This window comes from Ailuropoda melanoleuca, chromosome 17 (genome assembly GCF_002007445.2).
Source record: "Ailuropoda melanoleuca isolate Jingjing chromosome 17, ASM200744v2, whole genome shotgun sequence".
Lineage (NCBI taxonomy): Eukaryota > Metazoa > Chordata > Mammalia > Carnivora > Ursidae > Ailuropoda > Ailuropoda melanoleuca.
In genome coordinates, this window is record NC_048234.1 from 17480843 (window position 1) to 17502328 (window position 21486).

At 51.1% G+C, this 21486-nt stretch overlaps 1 protein-coding gene across 4 annotated transcripts in view; it reads right to left on the reverse strand.

The window, feature by feature from the left end:
• Positions 1-203: 203 nt before the first annotated feature.
• The window catches only part of ROR2 (receptor tyrosine kinase like orphan receptor 2), a 194651-nt gene continuing 173368 nt past the window's right edge, over positions 204-21486 (reverse strand). For 3 of the 4 annotated variants that reach the window (XM_034647421.1, XM_034647422.1, XM_034647420.1), the window contains exons 5-9: positions 12681-12808; positions 8726-9040; positions 7291-7536; positions 3963-4165; positions 204-2583 (exon numbers count right to left, since the gene is read on the reverse strand). In XM_034647421.1, the coding sequence (XP_034503312.1) occupies positions 1138-2583; positions 3963-4165; positions 7291-7536; positions 8726-9040; positions 12681-12808 (2338 nt within the window). In that variant the 3' untranslated portion in view covers positions 204-1137. The remainder of the gene's footprint in view (positions 2584-3962; positions 4166-7290; positions 7537-8725; positions 9041-12680; positions 12809-21486) is intronic. The other variant, XR_004621834.1, reaches the window with a different exon arrangement.

The window sequence follows — 21486 nt, forward strand, 5'->3', positions numbered from 1 at the left end:
TGTAATTAATTCACCTCCGAGACCCTAACAGAGATGCAATGGGACGTGTTTCCGTCATTTGCCAGCATAGATCCACACTCAAACGGAGTCGCTGGTCCCAGACAAGATGCCCACACCCACGGCAAGCCCTCAGTCCACGCCCTCGCTGTTTGGTCAGGTGGCATCTCGGCTCTGCCATCCTCGCACCCTGCAGAGAGCTGACCCAAAGTTCTTTTCACTTTATTGGATACACCAGGTATGGGAGTTACAAGTGAGATCGATCGGTGCGCCGGCCTGTGAGCCTTCTCTCCCGCCAGCTCTGAAATGGACGGACCTCGCCTGCACGTGGCACAAACACAAGCCAACCAGAATACGATCAGGCGGAGTCCCAAAGTGGGTCACGGAAACAGTTAAATTACTGAGCTCACGATACTTCAAGGAGAATGGCATACACCACCATATAAATTACATTTCAGGTCTGTACAGGACTCTAAAGAAACAAAATAACAATACTGTGCTCTGTACAACAGTGCCGCTAACATTCCAAACCCAAGAAACACGTTCCCCTGAATTCCAGAAAAGTGGGCAAAATACACATGCAGGGTAATTAAAATCATTTCACAAAAATACAAAATGGCATGGGTTTCTTTTAAGGCACATTTTCACGGAAGGCACACAGAACTCCCATCTCAGAAGCCCCGTGCTCATGGGACCCTGGCGGGCGGCAGTGTCCTGTCCCCGAGAATCCCGGGTGGCAGCAGTGGGGAGACGGTCACTGGCAGGGGCGGCAGGGAGAAAGCAGGTCTCCATCCTCAAACAGGCCGGCCGCCGGGAATCTCACGGCTGCACCACAGGCCCGTTTTCCAAAGTTGCACCATAGCCGATCGACATGCAAGGTGGAGGGAAGGCGGCACCTTCTTTCCCAAGCGCAGGCACTGCTCACTGCCGGTCTCCCTCAGGGAAACAGCCTGCTGGGCCACCTGCTGGGCCACCACCCTCGCCTGGTCAGGCGCCACCAGCTCCAAGACCCTCCAACCGCAGCTCGTGCAGGAGAGGACCACAGAGGAGCAGACGTTGCATAGCGAGACCGCAAACCAGCCCCTCCCCGCGGTGCCTGGGGCTCGAGCCTCCCCCGGAGTGCCTGGCGGCCCTGTGCCCTTAGGCTTCCAGCTGGACCTCCGCCTCGTCCATCTGCAGAGTGTCATTGTCCCCCAGGAGCTCGGTCTCCGGGACAGAGCCGTCCTCCTCCTCCTCCGTTTCCTGCACGGGGCTCTGGGCCGCATCCTCTGGGGTGTTCTGCGGGTCCTCGGTGGCCTCTGAGAGCAGGGCTGCCCGGTCCGCCATGGACGTGTTGGAGGGCGCGGTGGTGACGTAGCCCGTGCTGGTGGAGCCGCTGCCGCTGTGGTGGGAGCCAGGCTTGGGGACCACCTGGGCGGGCAGCTGCTGCGGGGCCATCTGCATGGGGATCTGGACCGGGTAGAAGTTGGGCAGGTAGGCCCCGTAGGCCGGCACTGGCTGGTACCCGTTGACGGGGATGTAGAGCTGGGGAGGGGGCACCATGGGCCTGATCTGGCCTTTCATGGGGATGAACGGGGGCTGCGGGAAGGGCTGGGCCTTCTGCTTGGGCCCCCCGTAGCGGGCGTTGCTGACGTTGCTGACGGGGCTGGTGCTCAGCGAGCTGGTCTGCGTGGCGTTGCTGGCCCCCGAGGTCTGCGCCGAGCTGTTGTAGGTGGACAGGTTGCCCCAGGCCCGGAGCCTGCTGTGGATGTCCTTGAAGCGGGGCCGCCGGCTGGGGAACTCGTGCCAGCACTCGATCATCAGGGCGTACACCCAGGCGGGGCAGTCGTCGGGGCAAGGCAGCACCTGCCGGCTGCGGACCATCTCCACCACGTCCTGGTTCGAGTGGCCGCAGTAGGGCTGCAGGCCGTAGCTGAAGACCTCCCACAGCACCACGCCGTAGGACCAGATGTCCGAGTCCACGGAGAACTTGCCGTACATGATGGCCTCGGGGGACATCCAGCGGATGGGGAGCAGTGCGCTCCCCATCAGCTTGTAGTAGTCGGCCGAGTACACCTCGCGGAACAGCCCCAGGTCCGAGATCTTCACGTTCAGCTTGTCATACACGAGGACGTTGCGGGTGGCCAGGTCCTTGTGGACCACGTGGTGGCTGGACAGGTACTCCATGCCCGAGGCAATCTGCGCCACGACGTGCACGAAGTCGGGGGGCTCCAGGGCGGACTTCACCGTGCGGTCGTCGTCCGTGCTGCCCACGTCTGAGTGCGGCGAGCGCATGACCAGGAACTCGTGCAGGTCCCCATGCGAGCAGTAGCTGAACACCATGCTGAGCGGCTGGTCCTTGGTCACCACCCCCAGCAGGCACACGATGTTGGGGTGCTGCAGCCGAGCCCGCAGCATGGCCTCATGCCGGAACTCCTCCCGGAGCGGCCCCTCCGCTTTGTCCTTCAGCGTCTTGATGGCCACGGCCTGGCTCTGCTCCCCTGGGGCCGGGCCGAACAGGTGACCTTTGTAGACCTTCCCAAACCGGTCCTCCCCGAGCTCCTCCATGAACCTCACCGACGACAAGCTGATCTCCTTGAGCTTGGCCTGCCAAGAAGAAAAGCCCCAGTGAAATACGTCTGTTCCCACAACAGGGGAAGGACAATCTGGGCAGCTGGGGGGGCGGGGCTCATGGGGGCAGCCCCGGGATGCCAGCCAACACTGCCCAGCAAAGGACCCCCAGTCCTGCCCACCCCAGGCTCAGCCTGCCCTGCATCCCGCTCTCTGCTCTTAAACTCGCTCTGATACCGGGAGGCTGCCTGAAAAACTTCAGTGGGTCCCAAACAGGCTGCAAAGTATGTCCCCCCAAATATGCCAGGGATACCATCGCAGGCCACGTGTGCACACCTGTTCACACGCACACACACCCCCAGCCGAGCTGGGCTCCACTGTTGTGGAGGCACCGCGGCACTCCCCCGCTACTTGGCCACTGCCGAGGCCCAGGCACCACTGCGTCACAGCGAGACCCAACCTGTCTCTCTTGAACCCTGCGGTGTGCTGCCCCCGATTTCTCCCACTTGCAGAGTCTAGGCCAGCTGTTTTCCAGCTGTTCCTCAATGGGCCCATCTCACTGTTTCTTCTTGATTAGACACATTATGATGGAAGCACCACAGGGTGAAATCAATCCAATCCCCCGCCCCTTCTGTGTGCCCGGCCCTGTTCTTCTCGGAGGCTCCCCGATGCTGGGGGTTCTGAATCTCCTCACCCTCTCCCCCCACAGCCCCCAGCAAACACGCAGTGACTGCTGGCTACAGAGCTGGGTGAGTCCACTCTCCCCCAACCAGCTTGGAAGACCCCCTTCAGAGCCCATATGGGAATGTTTTCCCCCAAAGCTTACAAGTAATGTAAATGTCCCTTCTGTAAGCCCGGCAGGCCGGGACAGATGCTCTCCCGTGCTGTATCTTGGGGTGTTCCTGCTGTCCTAAGAGCTCTTGGGGCGGGGAGGTGTGTGAGGGAGGAGGGCATGGCCTGTCCTACCTCCCCTCTAAGTCTGCTGCTCCACCCTTCCCTGAAAATCAAAGCAAAGCAAAGCAAAACCAACCCGACTCCAAACTGACCAGAAAACAGGCCCCCGTCCCTTATAAGAGGCAGCAGGGCCCTCACACACTGGGCCAATCCGAACCCTTTTCCTTTGGTTCTCCTGTGGGGAGAGCAGCAGCCCTGCAGATGCAGGACGGCTCCTTCGGGCTCTGGCTACTGCACCGGTCTGGGTGGAGGGAGAAGCCACAGACTGTGGGACGGGAGATTCCAATGCGCCTACCACTTCCTTCCTAAGGACACAGATGTCCTGACATGTCTTAGAGAAGATGCAGGAAAACAAAGGGCAGTTTAAGATGGTTATGTGTCGAGTATCGAATAAGTCAAGAACCCGAAAGTTGGGGGCAAGCGATCTCCAGGCAGGGGCTGTGCCTGGAGGCGCAGGAGACCTGCTTGTGCTGGGTGATGAGAGGCATTTCCACGTCCTGGCTGGGCGAGGCCATCAGCTGCCGCCGCTGTGGTGTGGACGCAGAGGCCTTCTGCTTGTTCCGGCACATGCAGACCAGGAAGAAAAGGCACGCAATAACCAAGGGAATCGCGATGCTTGGAACCAAGATGTACAGAATTCCCATCCTGCTGCTGTCCTGGGGACCTGTGAACAGCGAGGTCCACGACGTTTTAGAAAACATCCCCCCCTTCCGACTCCAAGTTCTCCGCCAGCCCACTCCCTCCCCCAACTGCAATATTCAAGCCCAAGGGGACGATCCCATGAGTTGCATGAAGGGGCAAAATGGCACGCCAAAGCTAGGAAAGGGTAATGTACCGAAAAACACCCCTCCCGCTGCACGTTTATGAGACAATCCAAAACTGTCACCAAGGAATCAATCGGGAATACACGGCTCAGAAACCCAAGGACACTAAGGCCCTTACAGCAGTGAGAACCAAGGTACTGGGAGGAGAAAGGACCCTTTCCTGCAACATTTTAGGATTTTGCACATTTTTTGTGTGATGAACTCATACTCTTTTAAGATAATAACTCAAAATGCATTTGGATGAAAAGAGCACTGGTAGCCTTGAGTTTGACCCAATGCAGTTTGCCGCAGGGCCACAGCGTGCTTGGAAACGCGGGGGCGAGATGTCCAGATTGAGGCTTCCAGGCGCTTTATGATTTTCACAGCGAAGAGCAATGCTCTGTCTCCCTCTACAGGATTCCCAGACAGGCACAGGAGGCACACTGTGCCAAGCCCAGTGTCTGTCTGTCCGTCCCATCAGCCCCATGCCAGCACCCCCCCACCCCACCCCACCCCCGCTGCAGAGGAAATCAAACAACACCATAGAACTCCCCTGGCCCAGCCTAGAGGCAGATGTTCCAGAAGCCGCGGGGGCAGTGGAGGCTCCGGGTCATTTCTCTGGGGAGATTCCACGCCCCTCAGGCCCAGGTCAGAGATGTGAGCACCGTCCAAATATCTGTGTGACCATTTGTTTTATCATTATCTTTTCAAAACCAGCAACGGGTACCAAGCTTATCGACACCTGGAGTGATTCTTCCTAACAGCCCATTCATTTACCAAAGACTATACCACTGTTAAGATGCTAGCGTCCCCCCATTTCTATGTCCAGTTTAAGGTGAGCGTGAAATAAACGACATTCATTCAGCTATCTTGACATACGGAAGCAACAGTTTCACAGAGTTCTTTAAAATAGAATTTTGAGTGGAATTCTTTTCAAATGCAATCGTAGCCTCCATAGTTCCCGGCTGCGGGTTTTGTGGCAGAATAATAAATACATCTGGGACAAGGTTCCACTGAGGACAGCCAGCCCCGGGCGCTTGCCGGGAGCCGCGCACAGTTCCACGAACTACGGATGCATCTCAGTCACCATCCGACCCCTGCCGGGAAGCAATCAGCCTGCTTCTTACTCAGCCGCTCAAAGTGATCCTGCAACACGTACGCTTAGCATTTCTGCCCTCGAACCGCAAAGCTTTTTGCAATATATTCCTAGAACTGCCAGATCAAACAGCCTACGTATTTTTATTGTTTTGATTTATTTTTAATTACAAAAGTGGTAACTGCTCATTGTGAAAATGTATTCTATTTGAACACTTCTGCAGGCCACGGGACATCACTGCTGAAAGTCTGGTGTGTATCATTCCAAAACTTCATGCATAACATTGGAGGTGCCTATGTGTATGCGTGCACACACACACACATACACATGCACGTGTGCACACGCACGCACGCACACACACGCACGCACATACACACACGCACACACACACACGCGCGCACATGCACGCACACACGCATGCACGCACGCACGCGCACACATGCACGCACACACATGCGCACACGCATACACACGCACACACACGCACACGCACGCACACATGCACACGCGCGCGCACGCACATACACGCGCACACACGCACACACATGCACGCGCACACGCATGCACACATATGCACGTGTGCACACACGCACTCACACACATACACACGCACGCACACGCACACACATGCACGCGCACACACGTGCACACATGCACACACATGCACGCACACACACATGCACACACACATGCACGCACACACACGCACAGACCTTTCCTTTATAAAGAAAGAGACAGAGAAGCGGAGGGAGGGAGGGGCACAGACAGAGGGGGGTGGGGGGAGAAAAGCAAGCAGGAATAACACAGCGATTGCCCTATAGCTTCCTTCTCTCCCCAACAGGTCATCATGGACATCCTTCTTTGTAGGAAATTTGTTTTACAAAACTGTAGCAATCCATGAAAGTAGCTTTATGATAATCTCCCGACACTCTTCATTCTTAAAATTTAGTCCTGCAGTGAACACACATTCTTGAAGATCTGTGTTAGGATCTGTGCTGGGTTAAGAGGAGCGGCAAATTTGGAACTGCCCAGTCCTACTGCCAGGAGGTGACGGATGCCAGTTTCCACTGCTAGCGTCCGCAGGAGGAGGCTTGCCTGGCTCTGGGGCCGCCAGGAGGAGGCTGGGGGGGCACGGCGAGCCTAGCTTTGCTCCACCCTGAATCTCTCCTCATCCATCTCTTCTCCATAATGGTCCAGCAACCCACTTTCTCCAGGGTCCAAAATGTAAGACTCAGAAGGCAGCCAACCTTGTCTTGGGGACCCAGGCCGGCAGGAGTGGGTGAAGCGTTAAGTGGTCTCAACACAGAAATAGGAACGCTTGTAAAGTTTGCAACCCTTCATTGCACTCTCTTCTCCTGTGCGTAATGTAACAAGGTCATTGCAGGGAAACTGGTTACAAGACTAAAGCTCTGTTCTTCCTCGCTCTGCCACGCCCACCTGCGCAAACTGGCACAGCGGGAGGCAGGGCGGGAGGTGTTGGTCCCCAGCGCCAGGTGCCAGGCCGAGGGCTGTGGCCGTGGCAGGAAGCACTTTCCCCGATATTGGGAAACACTACATGACAATACTAATGGAGAAACCAGACGCCAAACTGACCATCCCAGGACCACACACAGGAAAAGGGCTGACGGAGGGACCCCAAACCCTAAACAGCAGTGTCCACGTGATGGAATTCGGGGTGAGATGCACATGACTCTTCACACGTTTCTCTAATTTAAAAAGTCCCGTAACGACCAGATATTACTTCTAGAACCCGCAACAGCTTATTCAAAACCAATAATCAGGGCGGCGCAACGGGGGAGCTGTGGGAGCGCCAGTGCCCGGGGCCCCAAGCCATCACAAGTGCACTCAACAGTTAACGCTTTAAAAAAAAGAGAGAGAGAGAATACATACTACAAGAGGGAACGTCACACAGTTCCATGCGTACGTTTTTATTCTGCGTGAAGCACCAGGGGCCCTCCATCTGCCCTCCGGGGTTGCGGCAGTAGGCGTGCCCCCCTCCGAGCTCGGGGAAGTCTGCGCTGGTCAGGTGGTGGCTGTGGGGTAGCTGCAGGGCCCACGGCTGGCACTGGTGTCCCGACTTGGTGGTGCTGGCCGTCCCCCTGTAGTCCGTGCCCGAGCCGTTGTAGCACTGATGGTCTGCGAGAGAAAGATGCGTGAGGAGGCCGAACGGGAAGGGGCAGCAGCCCTCCTCCGGGGGGGGGCACAGAGCACCCCTCTCCAACTCTTCCAGAAACAGACAATAACACCACTTCGCCTGCATGCACCCAAACTGATATTTCCGGAGGACCAAACGATTTGACTTCCAAGAAAAGCAGCATTTAAAAGTAATGACTTCATAAAGCCCCAAGCCCAGCGGTTAAGTTGCGGGGTGAGGGGGCATCCGGGGACACATGTGGGGAAGAAAACCCATCCGAAGTTATACCATGATCGTGAAAGCACCTTTGGGACCCGCCAGGCACCTCCGCTGCAGAATGAGGGCGTCAACCCCAGCCTCACGGTCACTGGCTCTAGAGGCAGAGCCAGGCTGACCTGGAGGGAAGGTAAACGCCTCGGCCCACAACCTCAGACACCCGCTTTGCTGCCCAGCGAGGACACCGCGTGCGTCTCCGGGGTCCACGACGGAAACCCAGAGCGCTCTGGGAGCCAGCCCCGGGGGTGCATGTGTTCCACAGCAGTTCTGCGGAGCTTACCGCGAGCGGGCACAATTCTAAGCACTGTCTAAACTCATTTGATCTCCATTCCACCTTCTGAGGTTGGTGGTCACTATCCCCGTGCAATATGAGGAAACTGGTACTTAAGCAACGTGTCCAGGGCCACCTGGAGTGAGCCCTGCAGCCAGGATCTGGGTGCGAGCCGGGAGCCCAGAGACCAGGCTCTGACTGCCCAGTGAGGAGCCCTGTGGGCTCTGAGAACCCCCAGCCTCACCAAAGAAGTGAGTAGAGTCCCGAGCCTGGGAGGAAGGCGGGCTCTTCCTTCGTCCCTCCCCTTCAAGGAGCAGCAACCCTGATCTAGTCAGAGTTGAGACATGCTCAGGGATCCCAGGGCAAGTCTGGAAGCTGGCCCTGCCTCTGCTCACGCTGCTAACAGGCTTTTGCAGCAGCACGGAGATGGCGCCCATCTTAAGAGAAGTGGAGTGTGAAGCCCAACGATGCTGTGACTCACGCCAGTCCCTAAGACAGCCGGGACTCAGCGGCTGTGCGCCGGCAGCGGCCGGACCGCAAAGCCCTAGTGGGAAGCCCCGCGTGAGCGCCCACGGCGGCTGCGGCGCCCGGGCTCTAACAGACACAGCCGCGGCCAGGAAGGGGCGCGCGCGCGCGGGACTCACAGCGGCCCAGCCTCTCGGCCGGGATGCCGATGCGCATGCAGTTGGCCGCGTCCGGGCTCTCGGGCAGGGGCAGCGCCTCGCACTTGGGCAGCTGCAGCCGCATGAGGATGAGCGGGTTGGAGCGGGCGATGGTGTACTCCTGGCGGCACAGGTCGCTCTCCAGCACCTCGCACTCGTCCCGGCACAGCTCGCGGGGCTTGGGCGCCCGGGAGCGCGCGTCGCACAGCGGGAACACGAAGTGGCAGAAGGATGGGATGGCGAACTGCGAGCACTGGTCCGAAAGGTGCGTGGAGGTGCCGATCATGGTGAAGGCCGCTGCGGGGGGCAGTGAGACGAGCGTTAGGGTGGGTGGGCACCTGCTCTGGGGCCCCTAAACCCCATCCGAACCTCCCCCACACATCCTGCCGGACCTGGTGCACCCAGCCCCATCTCCAGCCAGGTGTCCCTCCCCTGCCCAGAGCGCCTGACCCGCTCTCTCACTCGCGCCCGCCCCTCTCTCCCCTTCCCCTCCCATCAGGGCCCTCCAACCCTCCACCCTGTCCTCTGCACACCCAGAAAGTCTCTCACACAAGCAGGCCCCAGGGAGCACAAGCTGCCCTGATTTGCACCGGACATAGAAAGTCTCTGGTCCCAGGGCTTCACTTACAAACATCAAAAGTGCAACAAGAAAGAAGGAAAACCAGGCCCAGAATCTCATCCGGCTAGATGCTTCTTCCATCACAGGAAGATTCAGATTTCAGACCCAAAAGCCACCTCCTAAGGCCCTGCTAGGAACTGGGCTGTGCAAGCAATGGGCTGTAGGTAGAGCAATGGGGCTGAGTGCCGGCGAGAAGCACAGGCTGGAAAAGAGCACGAGGACGGAGCTCGGGTCTTCTGCCATCCCCGTCCTGTGGGCCTGCAGGCAGACGCCGCAGCCTGGGGCGGAGGGGGTCCTGGAGGCGTTAGACAGTAGGCCACAGACGGGCCACCCGCCCTCTGAAATGCAGCTGCAGGAGGAGTTAAGAAGACAGTGGGAGAGGCAGGGGTGAGAGGGAGAGCCAGCAGACAGCTGGAGGGTGTTCAGAGGGGGAGAGGGATGGGGGTGCTTTGTGAGAAAGGGAGCAGAGAAGCAGGTGGAGCCAGGAGGGCCGGGAGCCGGCGTCGGCTGGTTTGTTTTTTCAAGGTAGGACACAGAATAGAGTGTGAGGGGAATGAATGTGACGTCAGATGTGGAGAGAGCACGCGGCTGGGAGCTGTGGGCTGGGCAGGAACAGTGGTGCGTGTGGCAGGAGGGCACGGTCCCCCCTCTCGGCCATCAGGGCTCAAAGGCAGGCATCAGCCAGCATGCCCGCTGCCAGGAGGCCCACCCACTTTGACCTGCGAAGGCCCTGCTTGTAAGGATCTGACCCGGGACAGCTAAAGAGAGGCCCCTCTGCCCACACACCCTGTGCATATGGGGAGAAAACAGGACACGCTGGGCTTCAGTCCCTGGGACACCCACTCTACCCATGACGTGCTTGCGGTGCCCAGTGCGGCCAGCAGGTGGCGCTGCAGGCACCATTATCCAGGGGGACCTTGGAGCGCCCAGAGCAGCCGGGGGGACTAGATGAGCTGGCGTGGGAACCCAGTTCTGGCCCTGCCCCATCATTTACTACAGGACAGCGGGTCACTCAGTCCTTTCTGGTCCTGTGTCTTTATCTGTCAAGTGATTTGTCGAGGCCACACCCTGGGGGCTGGAAGCCCAAACTGAGCCTCTAAGATAGCTTGTGAGATGAATACATGGTCCTAACTCCTCCTGGTCCCTTCTGGCCAATATTAAAATTGAGTAACAGAGAGTTAAGAAGTTTAGGTGCAGGGTCCCTCGGAGATGGCTTAAGAGCCAGGTGTGGACCCAGGTCAGTCCCATTATGGTGGAGTTGGTGACCATCAGGAGAGCCGTCGTGGTGTGGGCTGTGACCCCCAGGCACGGAAAGATGGTCTAAGAAAGCAAACCTGGCATTTCTTTTGGGGTAATTAACCAATAGAGTGTCATAGCTGACCCTTTAAAGGTGTCCCCTCTTCCCTTGCCCCCCTCAGAACGTAGCACGTAAGGACTTACTTCTCGAAGTATGGTTCTGGGTACCCAGAAGGTCCAACAACTCATGTCCTTGCCTTTGTCCTCTCCCCACATGTCACCTGAAGGCCTCGTGGGCCCATTTCCTGGGAAGCTTCCAGAGTCCTGGGAAGGAGCTCTGACAGGCATGCTCCCCACCCAGACAGAACATCTCCACAACCAGCCGTCTCTAAACCACAAGCAGTCAGTCTAGAACAACTTCAACCTTATTGTCTCCAAAATCCACAAACCTGGAGGTCCTCATTCTAGGCTTTTGTCTAAAAACTGCTGCACAATCAGTCTCCTCAGATAGCGGAGTTGGTGAAAGCTTCAAACAACTCCTGAAGACAGAACTCAGGGACAGTCCTGTGCCTGGAGTCAGGGTTTGTCAACTAGTGGGATGCAAAATTCTGGAGGCTGCGGCTAGCATTTTACAAGATGATTAGAACAAAGGATGTCTGAATGCATGGTTCATATTAAGGCCATAACCGACTCTTTCCCTTAATGAAAGAGAACTGAGGAGAAAAATCCAAGCACACTGCTTTCGTTAAGGATGATTTTTGCTTCCTGGAACCTGTGTCGCTTCTCTGAGACACGGGTGTGGGTATACAAAATGATAATGTGTAAAGCACACATTTTCCTATATCTTGTGGTCAAAAAAGGTTTGAGCAGCTCTGCTCTAGATGGCATGAAAAGCTTTTCCAATGACAGATACCAGTGTTCCCAAAACGTTCTCCTATTGGACGATGCCGTCCTCCTACTTCTCACTGGACACCTGGCCTTGTCCTCAGGGGGCGCCGGAACCACGGGCCAGCCAGGCTGATCCTTGCATGGCCATGACCTTAGACCCTCCAGCTTGAGGTGAAAGACAAGGGAGGGCTGAGCTGGATTTAGAAGGACATGTCAAAAATGACATCTCTGTGAGTGCCCACCTAGCATCCTCACTCTTGCCCCTCACCAGGGCAGTGCTTTTTTGCAAGCCCTCTGCAAACCCCACCACATGTCTTGGGGAGCCCAGCATCAGAGGTGGGCGGGTGGCCTTAGGGGGCAGCTGGGGTCTGGAACTATCGTGTGGAGAACCCAGGTGCACGGGGACACCCACCATCTCCACAAGATTTCCCTCGTTCCTTACAGAGTCTGGAGAGAAAAACATGTGTGTTTGTGGGGAGAGCAGAGATGGGCTCTGGTCAAATTCATTTTCTTACTTCTCAAAGGATTTCCCCCAAGATGACCTTCCCGTCAGCGTGTAAAAGTCAGTGCACTGCGGACTAACAGCCGACCAGAAATGGGAACTCCTGAAGAGACAGAGAGCAAGCCTCTGCCTGCCAAGCGATCTGCCCCGTTTCCCACACCATGAAGCAGGCATCTGGAAACCCGACTGCTCCCAGGACCTGAATGCTGGCCTTTGGAGGTCCACGCAGCGTCCCCGGGTGCCACAGCCTGCAAGCTTCTCTCCCTGACACCGACATCAGGACTGTGAACCTTTCAACCAAGCGTAAGGCCGCGAAGGGGCGAGAGTCAGGGAAGGCAGAACAAAAACGTCAAGTGATTGAGTGCGGGGGCACCGGCCTCCCTGCGGTGTGGCCAGCCCGGGGACAGGAGGCCCTGGCGACGCAGCGAGAACAGGACATCTCAGGACCTCGGACCCATGTGGTGGACCCAATTAAGCACGCTTGCTAGTGTGAACGCACAAATGGGAACGTTTGAGGCTAACCCTGGTGGCAGTCCCAACCGCTTCTATCAAAGCTCTCTGTCCAAGACACGCGGAACTGGGACCGACTGCCCGAGGTAGGAAATGACAAATGCACAAGGGGGACGGTCTGCGCGGAGACAGGCAGCCGCACGCGTGCTCACGGTCTCACAACAACGATGTGGGGCTCCTACCTGTGATTCGGTTCTCGATCTCTCCCTGCATCTGGAGGGAGTCCACGTAAATGGTCCGGTTGCCAATGAAACGCGCGCACGCGATCCCCCGGTAAGGCTGGCAGAAGCCGTCCTCGCGGTAGTCGTCTCTGGGGAAGACACCGTCTGTGAGCTCACTGGGTGGTGGTGTTTCTTTGCTTTTCAAATCCAGCATCTTATGATCTAGTCATCTCGCTCCTTGGTATTGACCCAAATGAACTGAACGCCCCGGCCCACCAAGTACCCGCCCACGAATGCTTATTGCCGTTTTATTTATAATTGCCAAAACTCGGAAGCAACCAAGATGTCCTTCAGCAAGTGAATGGGTAAATAAACCGTGGTCTGTCCAGATAGAACAGTATTCAGTGCCAAACACAGACGAGCCCGAAAAGACATGGAGGAACGTTACACGCACGATCCTAAGTGAAGTACGACTCTGAAGAGGCTACATGCTGTATGAGTCCTGCTACCTGACATTCCGGAAAAGGCAGAATTATGGAGACAGTCAAAGGTCAGCAGTTGCCGGGAGTTGTTGGGAGGGTGGTGCATGGCATGAAAGAACCGGGGACTTCAGGGCAGGGAACCTACTCTGAGTGATACTATAATAATATAATGGTGGATACATGTCTTTATAGATTTGACCCTAGAACAGCCCATGTTTCAACCTCATGAGTCCATTTACACGCAATTTGTTTTCAATGAATACAAGAGAGTGGGATAAATGTACTTTCTCTCCCTTAGGATTTTCTTAATAACATTTTCTTTTCTGTAGCTGAGTTTATTGCAAGAATTCAGCATATAACACATACAACACAGAAAATATGCATTAATTGGCTATGTGGTCGGTAAGGCTGCTAGTAGTCAAGTTTTTGAGGAGTCAAAGTTACACACAGCTTTTCCACCACGCAGGGGGTCGACGTCCCAATCCCCATGTTGTTCAAGAGTCTGTCGTCCGAATTCATAGCGTGCACGACACCAAGAGTGAAAGCTAACGTAAGCCCAAGACTCTAGTTAATGATTAGGCATTGGTATTGGCTCATCGGTTCTAACCAGTACGCCACGCCAATGCAATACGCTACTAACTGTAGGTGCGGATGCTGGGAGGTGGTCCGTCAGAACTCTCCATACTTTCTATTTGATTTTTCTGGAAATCCCAAATTGCTCTAAAATATAAAATCTATGAACTTCAAAAGATCCAGCATCTTTAAGGGGAGCAGAGCCACGGAGTGTGAAAGGTGGATTATAAACGTGAAGCGTACGCGTGGGGGGGTACATGTCCATGTGTGGGAGCAAATACACACAGAACGCTCACCACGAACGTTTCATCCTACCCACGAACATCTGAAACATTACGGCGCACCCCTATAACCTTCTGTTGTTTGCGAGCAAGACTTTGCAAAGATGACGATGACCCAGAAACTGTGTTCAGCCATTACACTGCACAAGAGAAATCTTTGCAATGGAGGGAAACAAGGCAGGGGGCAGGATTCCCAACCAAAAGTCTGGCCTTCAAATAACTTGTACGAGGAGATGTTCTTATTAGACGACAGAGAAGTGTCTTATGTAGATGGCAGGACCGCACTTAAAAACATGGGGGATGGACGGGGAGCCTCACAAAAGCATGGCCCTCCTGCAAGGCCCCCCAGTCTGACTCCGTCCCCAGGGCCTTTGCACGGCCTGCACATGGCCCCACTGGGGTCTGTGCCACATTCTATTCTGTAGAAACGGTTAGTCCTGCCTTCTGCTGATGAGATCAGCGGGCGCTCAGGATGATCCAAGGGGACAGGGGACGTGACCACAGCAGATATAAGAGGGCTGCCATCTGCTGGGAGCAAAGGAGAGGGGCTTGGGGCTCCGGGGCAAGCTGCTGACAAGTGCTTCGGGTCTGTAATTAAGTCACTTGTTTTCTAGCAAATGTGGAACTGGCCCCTAAGCCTACCAACACTGTCATCCCACCCTACACTGATTTAGACTGTCTCCCAGTGAAAATCTGTGTTGTGTCCAATTTCACGGAACGGACTTACAAATCTGTATTTTAGCTCCCTCGCCAATATAAAATCTGGACGCTCGTAACAGCGGAGACAAAGGGTCTGGCAGACACCTCTCGGCCGCCTCTGGCTCCCTCCCTCCTTGGCACCTGCAGGAACTCTTTTTCAAAGAAAGGAACCTGGAGCCATAAATAATCTAAACAAAGGGATTCTGGTGTCAACAAGAGCTGGATGCCCTTTCTCGCAAGCTCGCTTGGCCATTATTTCTTTGGGTCAAGGATTCCTTAAATATAGTTTAACTAGCCCAGCACATGTGCTAACAATACACACCCGACCCCCTCCTTTCTCACTCTCTGTGAGCTGGAGTTAACTGCTGATTAAACTAAAAGCAATGCCCACGCTTACCAAACGCACCAAGGGTGCAAGTCAGCTCTGCCCCAGGGCGTGTGCGACGTGTCACTGTTTGCAGGTGGCTCAGGGCACTTGTCCACAGCGCCAGGGAAATCAAAGAGATACACGCGCTCCGTGTAACATCACCAATGCACGGGATGGGAGATCTGATGCAGTCAGTCCCTTGGGGTGACCCCACAAGAGCGAGCAATTTCTTTTCTCCACTTCAAGAATCAAGGCATAGAAAGCCCGGTCCCTTGCTGTGGGCTTCTCCCTGGACACTGGTCAGGTGCCCCCTGGGACTGGGAGAGCAACAGGGGTGCAGGGAAGACATGCTGGGAAGGGGCTCAGTGTCATCTCATCTCATCTGTTGCTAACTCGGCTCAGTGGGCTTCTACTCTGACTTGTAGAGAAGGTCCAAAAACACAAACAGAAGTGTCTAGAAAATGACATCCTTCAGGTTTCTGACTTGTGAGAAAACAAGTGGAAATTACCTTCTAGTCTCAAGCACAATTATATTTTATCTTTACCTGGCGTAGTTTGGGACCTCTGAAGAGTGACAGAGCTGGGCAAGTGTGTAAAACAGGTCCCTCAGAGACCAAAGAAAAGCACTGAGACAGAAACTGCCATCTGTAAAGTCCCTTCGACCACACAAGTGAAACACACACGTTACCAAATCGCAGACCATCAGTGTTATAGAAATTCAATTTCAGATCTCTCCTACATTCCCAATGCCCCACACCCTAATCTGAGGCTTGATGACACAGATGAAGAAGAAACTTACAAACCAACAAATTCACAGTCAAGGAGGGGAGACAGATAAATAGCTACAATATTGTGTAAAAAGAAAAAAAAGCAAGGAAAGGAGTAGGTGACTGAGAGCAAACAGAGGAAGATCAGAAAGTGCTTTTCACAAAGGGCTTAGAAGATGATGGACTCACGGGCACCTTCCCCCAGTGATAAATGTGAAACATAAAATTAGTTTGAAGAGGGGCGCCTGGGTGGCACAGCGGTTGAGCGTCTGCCTTCGGCTCAGGGCGTGATCCCGGTGTTATGGGATCGAGCCCCACATCAGGCTCTTCCGCTATGAGCCTGCTTCTTCCTCTCCCACTCCCCCTGCTTGTGTTCTCTCTCTCACTGGCTGTCTCTATCTCTGTCGAATAAATAAATAAAATCTTTAAAAAAAATTAGTTTGAAGAAAAACACAGAAAAATTCATGGATACAAATAAAGAATGATCTTTGAAGGGAAGTAGGGTCCCTTGAAATTGAAAAGTAATCAATGTCAAAATTCAAATGTAGTTACACATAGTGTAGGAAGGTAACTTTCCCCTGCAAGCAGTTTTTTGCTAAAAAGTGGCAAAATCACTTTCAGAATTGGCGTTCTTATTAGAAAGGGTCAGCCTGTATTAAACGGGCTGTCTGCTTGAGTGACACAGGGGAGGCTACCTCTCTGGTGTAATGGAGGACAGGGCAAAAGCACAGGGAGTAAACTGAGATAAATCACTTTAACAAAGCTTGAAACTCAATTCCATAAGTTCCAGGTGACCTGACAGCAATTGAATAGGCAGGCAGTAACGAAAGACTCTTTGGAGGAAGGTAACAAAATCGAGAGTAGAAACCACAGTGTCGAGTATACAATGAAAAATTAGCAGATGTGAAGAAACAGGCAAGTATAACCCGTCAAGAGAAACGAACCCAAAGATGATCCAGATGTTAGACTCAGCAGACCAGCGCTTTCAGGAGTTCTAACTGTGGGAAGAAAAGTGCACAGAACAAAGTGTAATGAAGATATGGGTAATTTCAGGAGACGTGGAAACTGTAAAAGAATCAAATGGAAGAACTAAAACATATAATCCTCAATAAACCCTTCACTGGATGGTATGAACAGATTAGATTAAAAGATTTTTAAAAAATGGTAAGCTTGACAGGTCAAAAGACAACTTCCAAAGTGAAGCAGAGATTGAAATATTTACAAAAAATAAACAGAGCCTCAGTGAGCTGTGGGCCAGTACAAGGGGGGTCTAACTGATGCGCCATCAAATCCCAGAAGAGAGACCCAAGGAGTCAGGAAAAAGATTTGATGAAATAATCGCCAACATTTTCCCAGTGTTGATTTTAAAACAGTAACAAGCAATGTCAGGGAAGAGCAAGCATGATAAAAACAAAACAAAACAACAACAAAAACCAAGGACATCACACCCACTTACATCATGGTCAAGCTGCTGAAAACCTAAGATAAATAGAAAAGGGGGAACATGACAAATGATAACTGGCCCTTCATCAGAAACAATGCAAAACAGAACGATAGCTTCCACACACCAGCAGAGAAAATAAATTGTGAACCTGGAATTCCACACTCAACAGAAACATCTTTCCAACAGAAGAGTCCGTTCGTCAAAAAGATATAAAAATGAATATATCTGATATCACAGCATCAAGATATATGAAGAAGAGGGGCGCCTGGGTGGCACAGCGGTTAAGCGTCTGCCTTCGGCTCAGGGTGTGATCCCGGCATTCTGGGATCGAGCCCCACATCAGGCCTCCTCTGCTATGGGCCTGCTTCTTCCTCTCCCACTCCCCCTGCTTGTGTTCCCTCTCTCGCTGGCTGTCTCTGTCAAATAAATAAATAAAATCTTAAAAAAAAAAAAAAAGATATATGAAGAAGAACTGACAGGACTAGAGGACAAAACAGAAAAATCCACAATTACAGTTGCAAATGTTAACACCTGTCTCTCAGCAGTTCCTCAAATTAGATAAAAAATTCCTGAAGAAACAACAATGGAAACACTGATCACTGCCCTTGACCTAATGGACATTTGTAAACCAATATACCAACGAGACAGCATCTCTGTCTCAGTGCACGGGACACATTCACCCAGACAGACCAGATTCTTGCCATAAAATAACTCACAATAAATTTAACAGAACTGGAGCCATAAATCTCAGATCACATCTAATTAAATTAAAAATCAAGAACAAAAGATATTTAGAAGCTCTGCACATATTCAAAGATTAAACAACCCACTTCTAAATAACCTTTGGGTTCAAAAAAGAAAATGCAAGGAAAATTAAATGGTAGTTTAAATGGAATTCACATGAAATATGAAAAGTGAAAACAGGATACCAAAAATTATGGAATGCTGCTAAAATAGTAATTAAAGAGAAATTTATGGCTTTAAATGCTTAAATTAGATAAGGTTTTATATTGTAAAAAGCTGGAAAAAGAATGTCAAATTAAACCTGAAGTAATTAGAAAATAGTAATGATGAGAACAGAAATAAAATAGAAGAAAATCAATATAAAAGAAATATAAGAAAATAAAACATTAAATATTTTTACTATTTAATTTTAAATAATTTTATATAATAATTTAAATATTTAAAAAATAAATTTTAAATAGATCTATTAAATATATTAAATAAAATAATATTAAAGAAAAATCAATAAAGCCAAAAGTTCCTCAAAAAAAATGAACAAGATTGCTTATATCTAGAAAAACTGATTAAGAAAAAGAGAAAACGTACATCGCCAAAGACTCTATGGATGTTAAAAGGTAATAGGAAACATTATGCACAAATACATGAACACAGATCCGGTAACTTAGAAAAATATGGTAAACACCTTGAAAAACACAGTACACTAAAACTAGTGGAAACAGAAATAAAAACTCGGAATAGCCCTAAATGTCTCAAGGAATCTGAAGTTGTAATAAAAACCCTTCCCATGATTAAAACCCCAGCCCCGAATAATAGAAACTGGTGAATTCTGTCAAACATTTAAGGAAGAAACAGTAATTTTACACAAACTCTTTCAGAATATAAAAGAATAAGAAATACTTTCTAATTCATTTTACAGGGTCAAATGATACAAATGCCTCACAGGGATGTCCAAGAGCTTTACAGAGCAAAATGCCCCTGACCAAATGGGCAACTTGCTTTACAAAACAAGGACAAATTGGACCCAACAAAGTAACAAGACAATAGAGCAATGGGTAATGCACCAGCAGGGCTGACCAAGGGTACAAGGTTATTTCAACATTTAAAAACCAGCCACTGAAAACACAGAGACAAAGAGGGAAACCATGTAGTGATCTCAGTTGATAGGGAAAAAGCAGTTGACAAAAGTCAACACTCATTGATTACCAAAACTCTCAACAATCCAAAAAAATCACTTTCTTAATCTAATAAAAAGGGCATCTATCAGAACCCTACAATGAACATTTTACTTAATGGTGAAATAGGGAACATTTTCCCCATAGACATTGAAAAAGACAGACCTGTCTGCTTTTACCAATTCTAGCTGACATTGCCATGGAGGTCAGGAGATAGACTGATCGATTGATTAATGGGTAGACAGATAAATGGTATATAGACAAATGGCTTATAGATTGGAAAGGAAGAAAAAGACTGTTTTCACTCACACCTGGTATCATAATTTGCATAGAAAATCCTAAGGAATGTATTTTTAAACTACTAAAACTAGTACAGATTTAGGAAGGCCACAGGATAAGGTCAATACAATCAATTGTATTTCTATAGGTAACAATGAGCAAATGCAATTTTTTTTTAAAAATGTCATTTCCAGGGGCGCCTTGGTGGTTCCGTCAGTTGAGCGTCTGACTCTAGGTTTCGGCTCAGGTTGTGATCTCATGGGATCGAGCCCCGTGTAGGGCTCCGTGCTCAGTGTGGAGTCCGCTTGGGATTTTTCCCTCTTCCGCTGCTTTTCCCCACTGCTCACACTCGCTCTCTCTCTCTAGTAAATAAATAAATCTTTTTTAAAAAGCCATTTACAATAACATTAAAGTACAATAGAGTAGTCAAATTCATAGAGACAGAAGGTGGAATCATAGCTGCTAAGCATCGGAGCAAAGGGAAAATGGGGAGACATTGTTTAACAGATCCCGAGTTTCCGTTTGGGAAGATGACAAAGTTCTGGAGAGCGTGTGGTGATGGTTGCACCAGGTGAATGTACTTTTTTTCTTTTTAAAGGTTTTATTTATTTATTTGACAGAGAGAAACAGCCAGCGAGAGAGGGAACACAAGCAGGGGGAGTGGGAGAGGAAGAAGCAGGCTCATAGCGGAGGAGCCGATGTGGGACTCGATCCCAGAACGCCGGGATCACGTCCTGAGCTGAAGGCAGACGCTTAACGACTGAGCCACCCAGGCGCCCCCGACCTGAATACGTGATACCACTGACTTACACAGTTAGAAATGGCTGAAATACTTAGGAATAAACCTAACAAAATATGTACAAGACCTCCACACTTAAAACTCCAAAACACTGTATAGAGAAAGAAAAGAGAACCTACGTTAGTAGAAATATATAGCATATTCATAGGGTGGGCCAGTCAATGGTTTTAAGGAGTCAAATCTCCCAAAGTACAACATCACCTATCAAAATCCCAGCAGGATTTCCTCACGAGTGACTTTAAATTACGGGAAAACAACAACAACAATAGCTATATAATGAGAAAATGACCAAGCGAGCAAACTTAAGAGCACCAGTAAGGGGCAGACCGACATCCGTACCTCCAGATGTACAACCCTGAAAAGGGAACATCACTTACACACTTTGAAGTAAAAAACCGCGCACTCAGCATCTAATCATGAACATCATAAACATCGGCCAAATTCAAACTCAGAGACATTCTGGACCATAACTGCCTTGCGTTTATCAAACATTTCCATGTCACGAAAGGCTGAGAAACCGTTCCAGATTAAAGGACACTAAAGCCAACGTGGAGAGGGTTCCGTCCCGGGGAGGGGGTCTACACAGCATTACTGGGACAGAATGGCAGTTCTCACATAACACCCTGAATTGGAAGCTGTTGTTCTGTGAGGGCATATGGTTGCTCTTAGGGAATGCACACTGAAGGGGAAAGGCGAAAGGGGCGTGATGAACGCAGCCAATTCTCAAGTGGCTCAGGAAAAGGAATAATTACAAATATGTACGGGAAAACGATAAATCAAATATGACAAAAGGATAGTTGGCAAGCCTGGGTAAAGAGATAAGGGATTACTTAAAATTACTCTTCTCATAACTCTTCTGTACATTTGGGGTTATTTCAAAACGGAAAGTTAAAAACATTGCAGTACAGACTTTTGTAGAAATTGATAAACTGATGCTAGAATTGACATGCAAATGCAAGATAGAATAGCTACAATAATCATGAAAGAGAGGAAGAATGAGGGTGAATTTAAACCATCCGATTGTAAGATTTACCACAACGTTACAACTCAGAAGACAACGTGGTACTGGGATATGAGAACAGATCAACAGAACTTGATGGAGAATCTCAAGATAGACCCTAACCTATGGTCAACTGATTTTCAATAAAGGCACTGAGGCATTTGAGGAGGACTAGACAATTGTTTCAAAACCAGTGCTGGAAGAACTGGATATTCAGGGG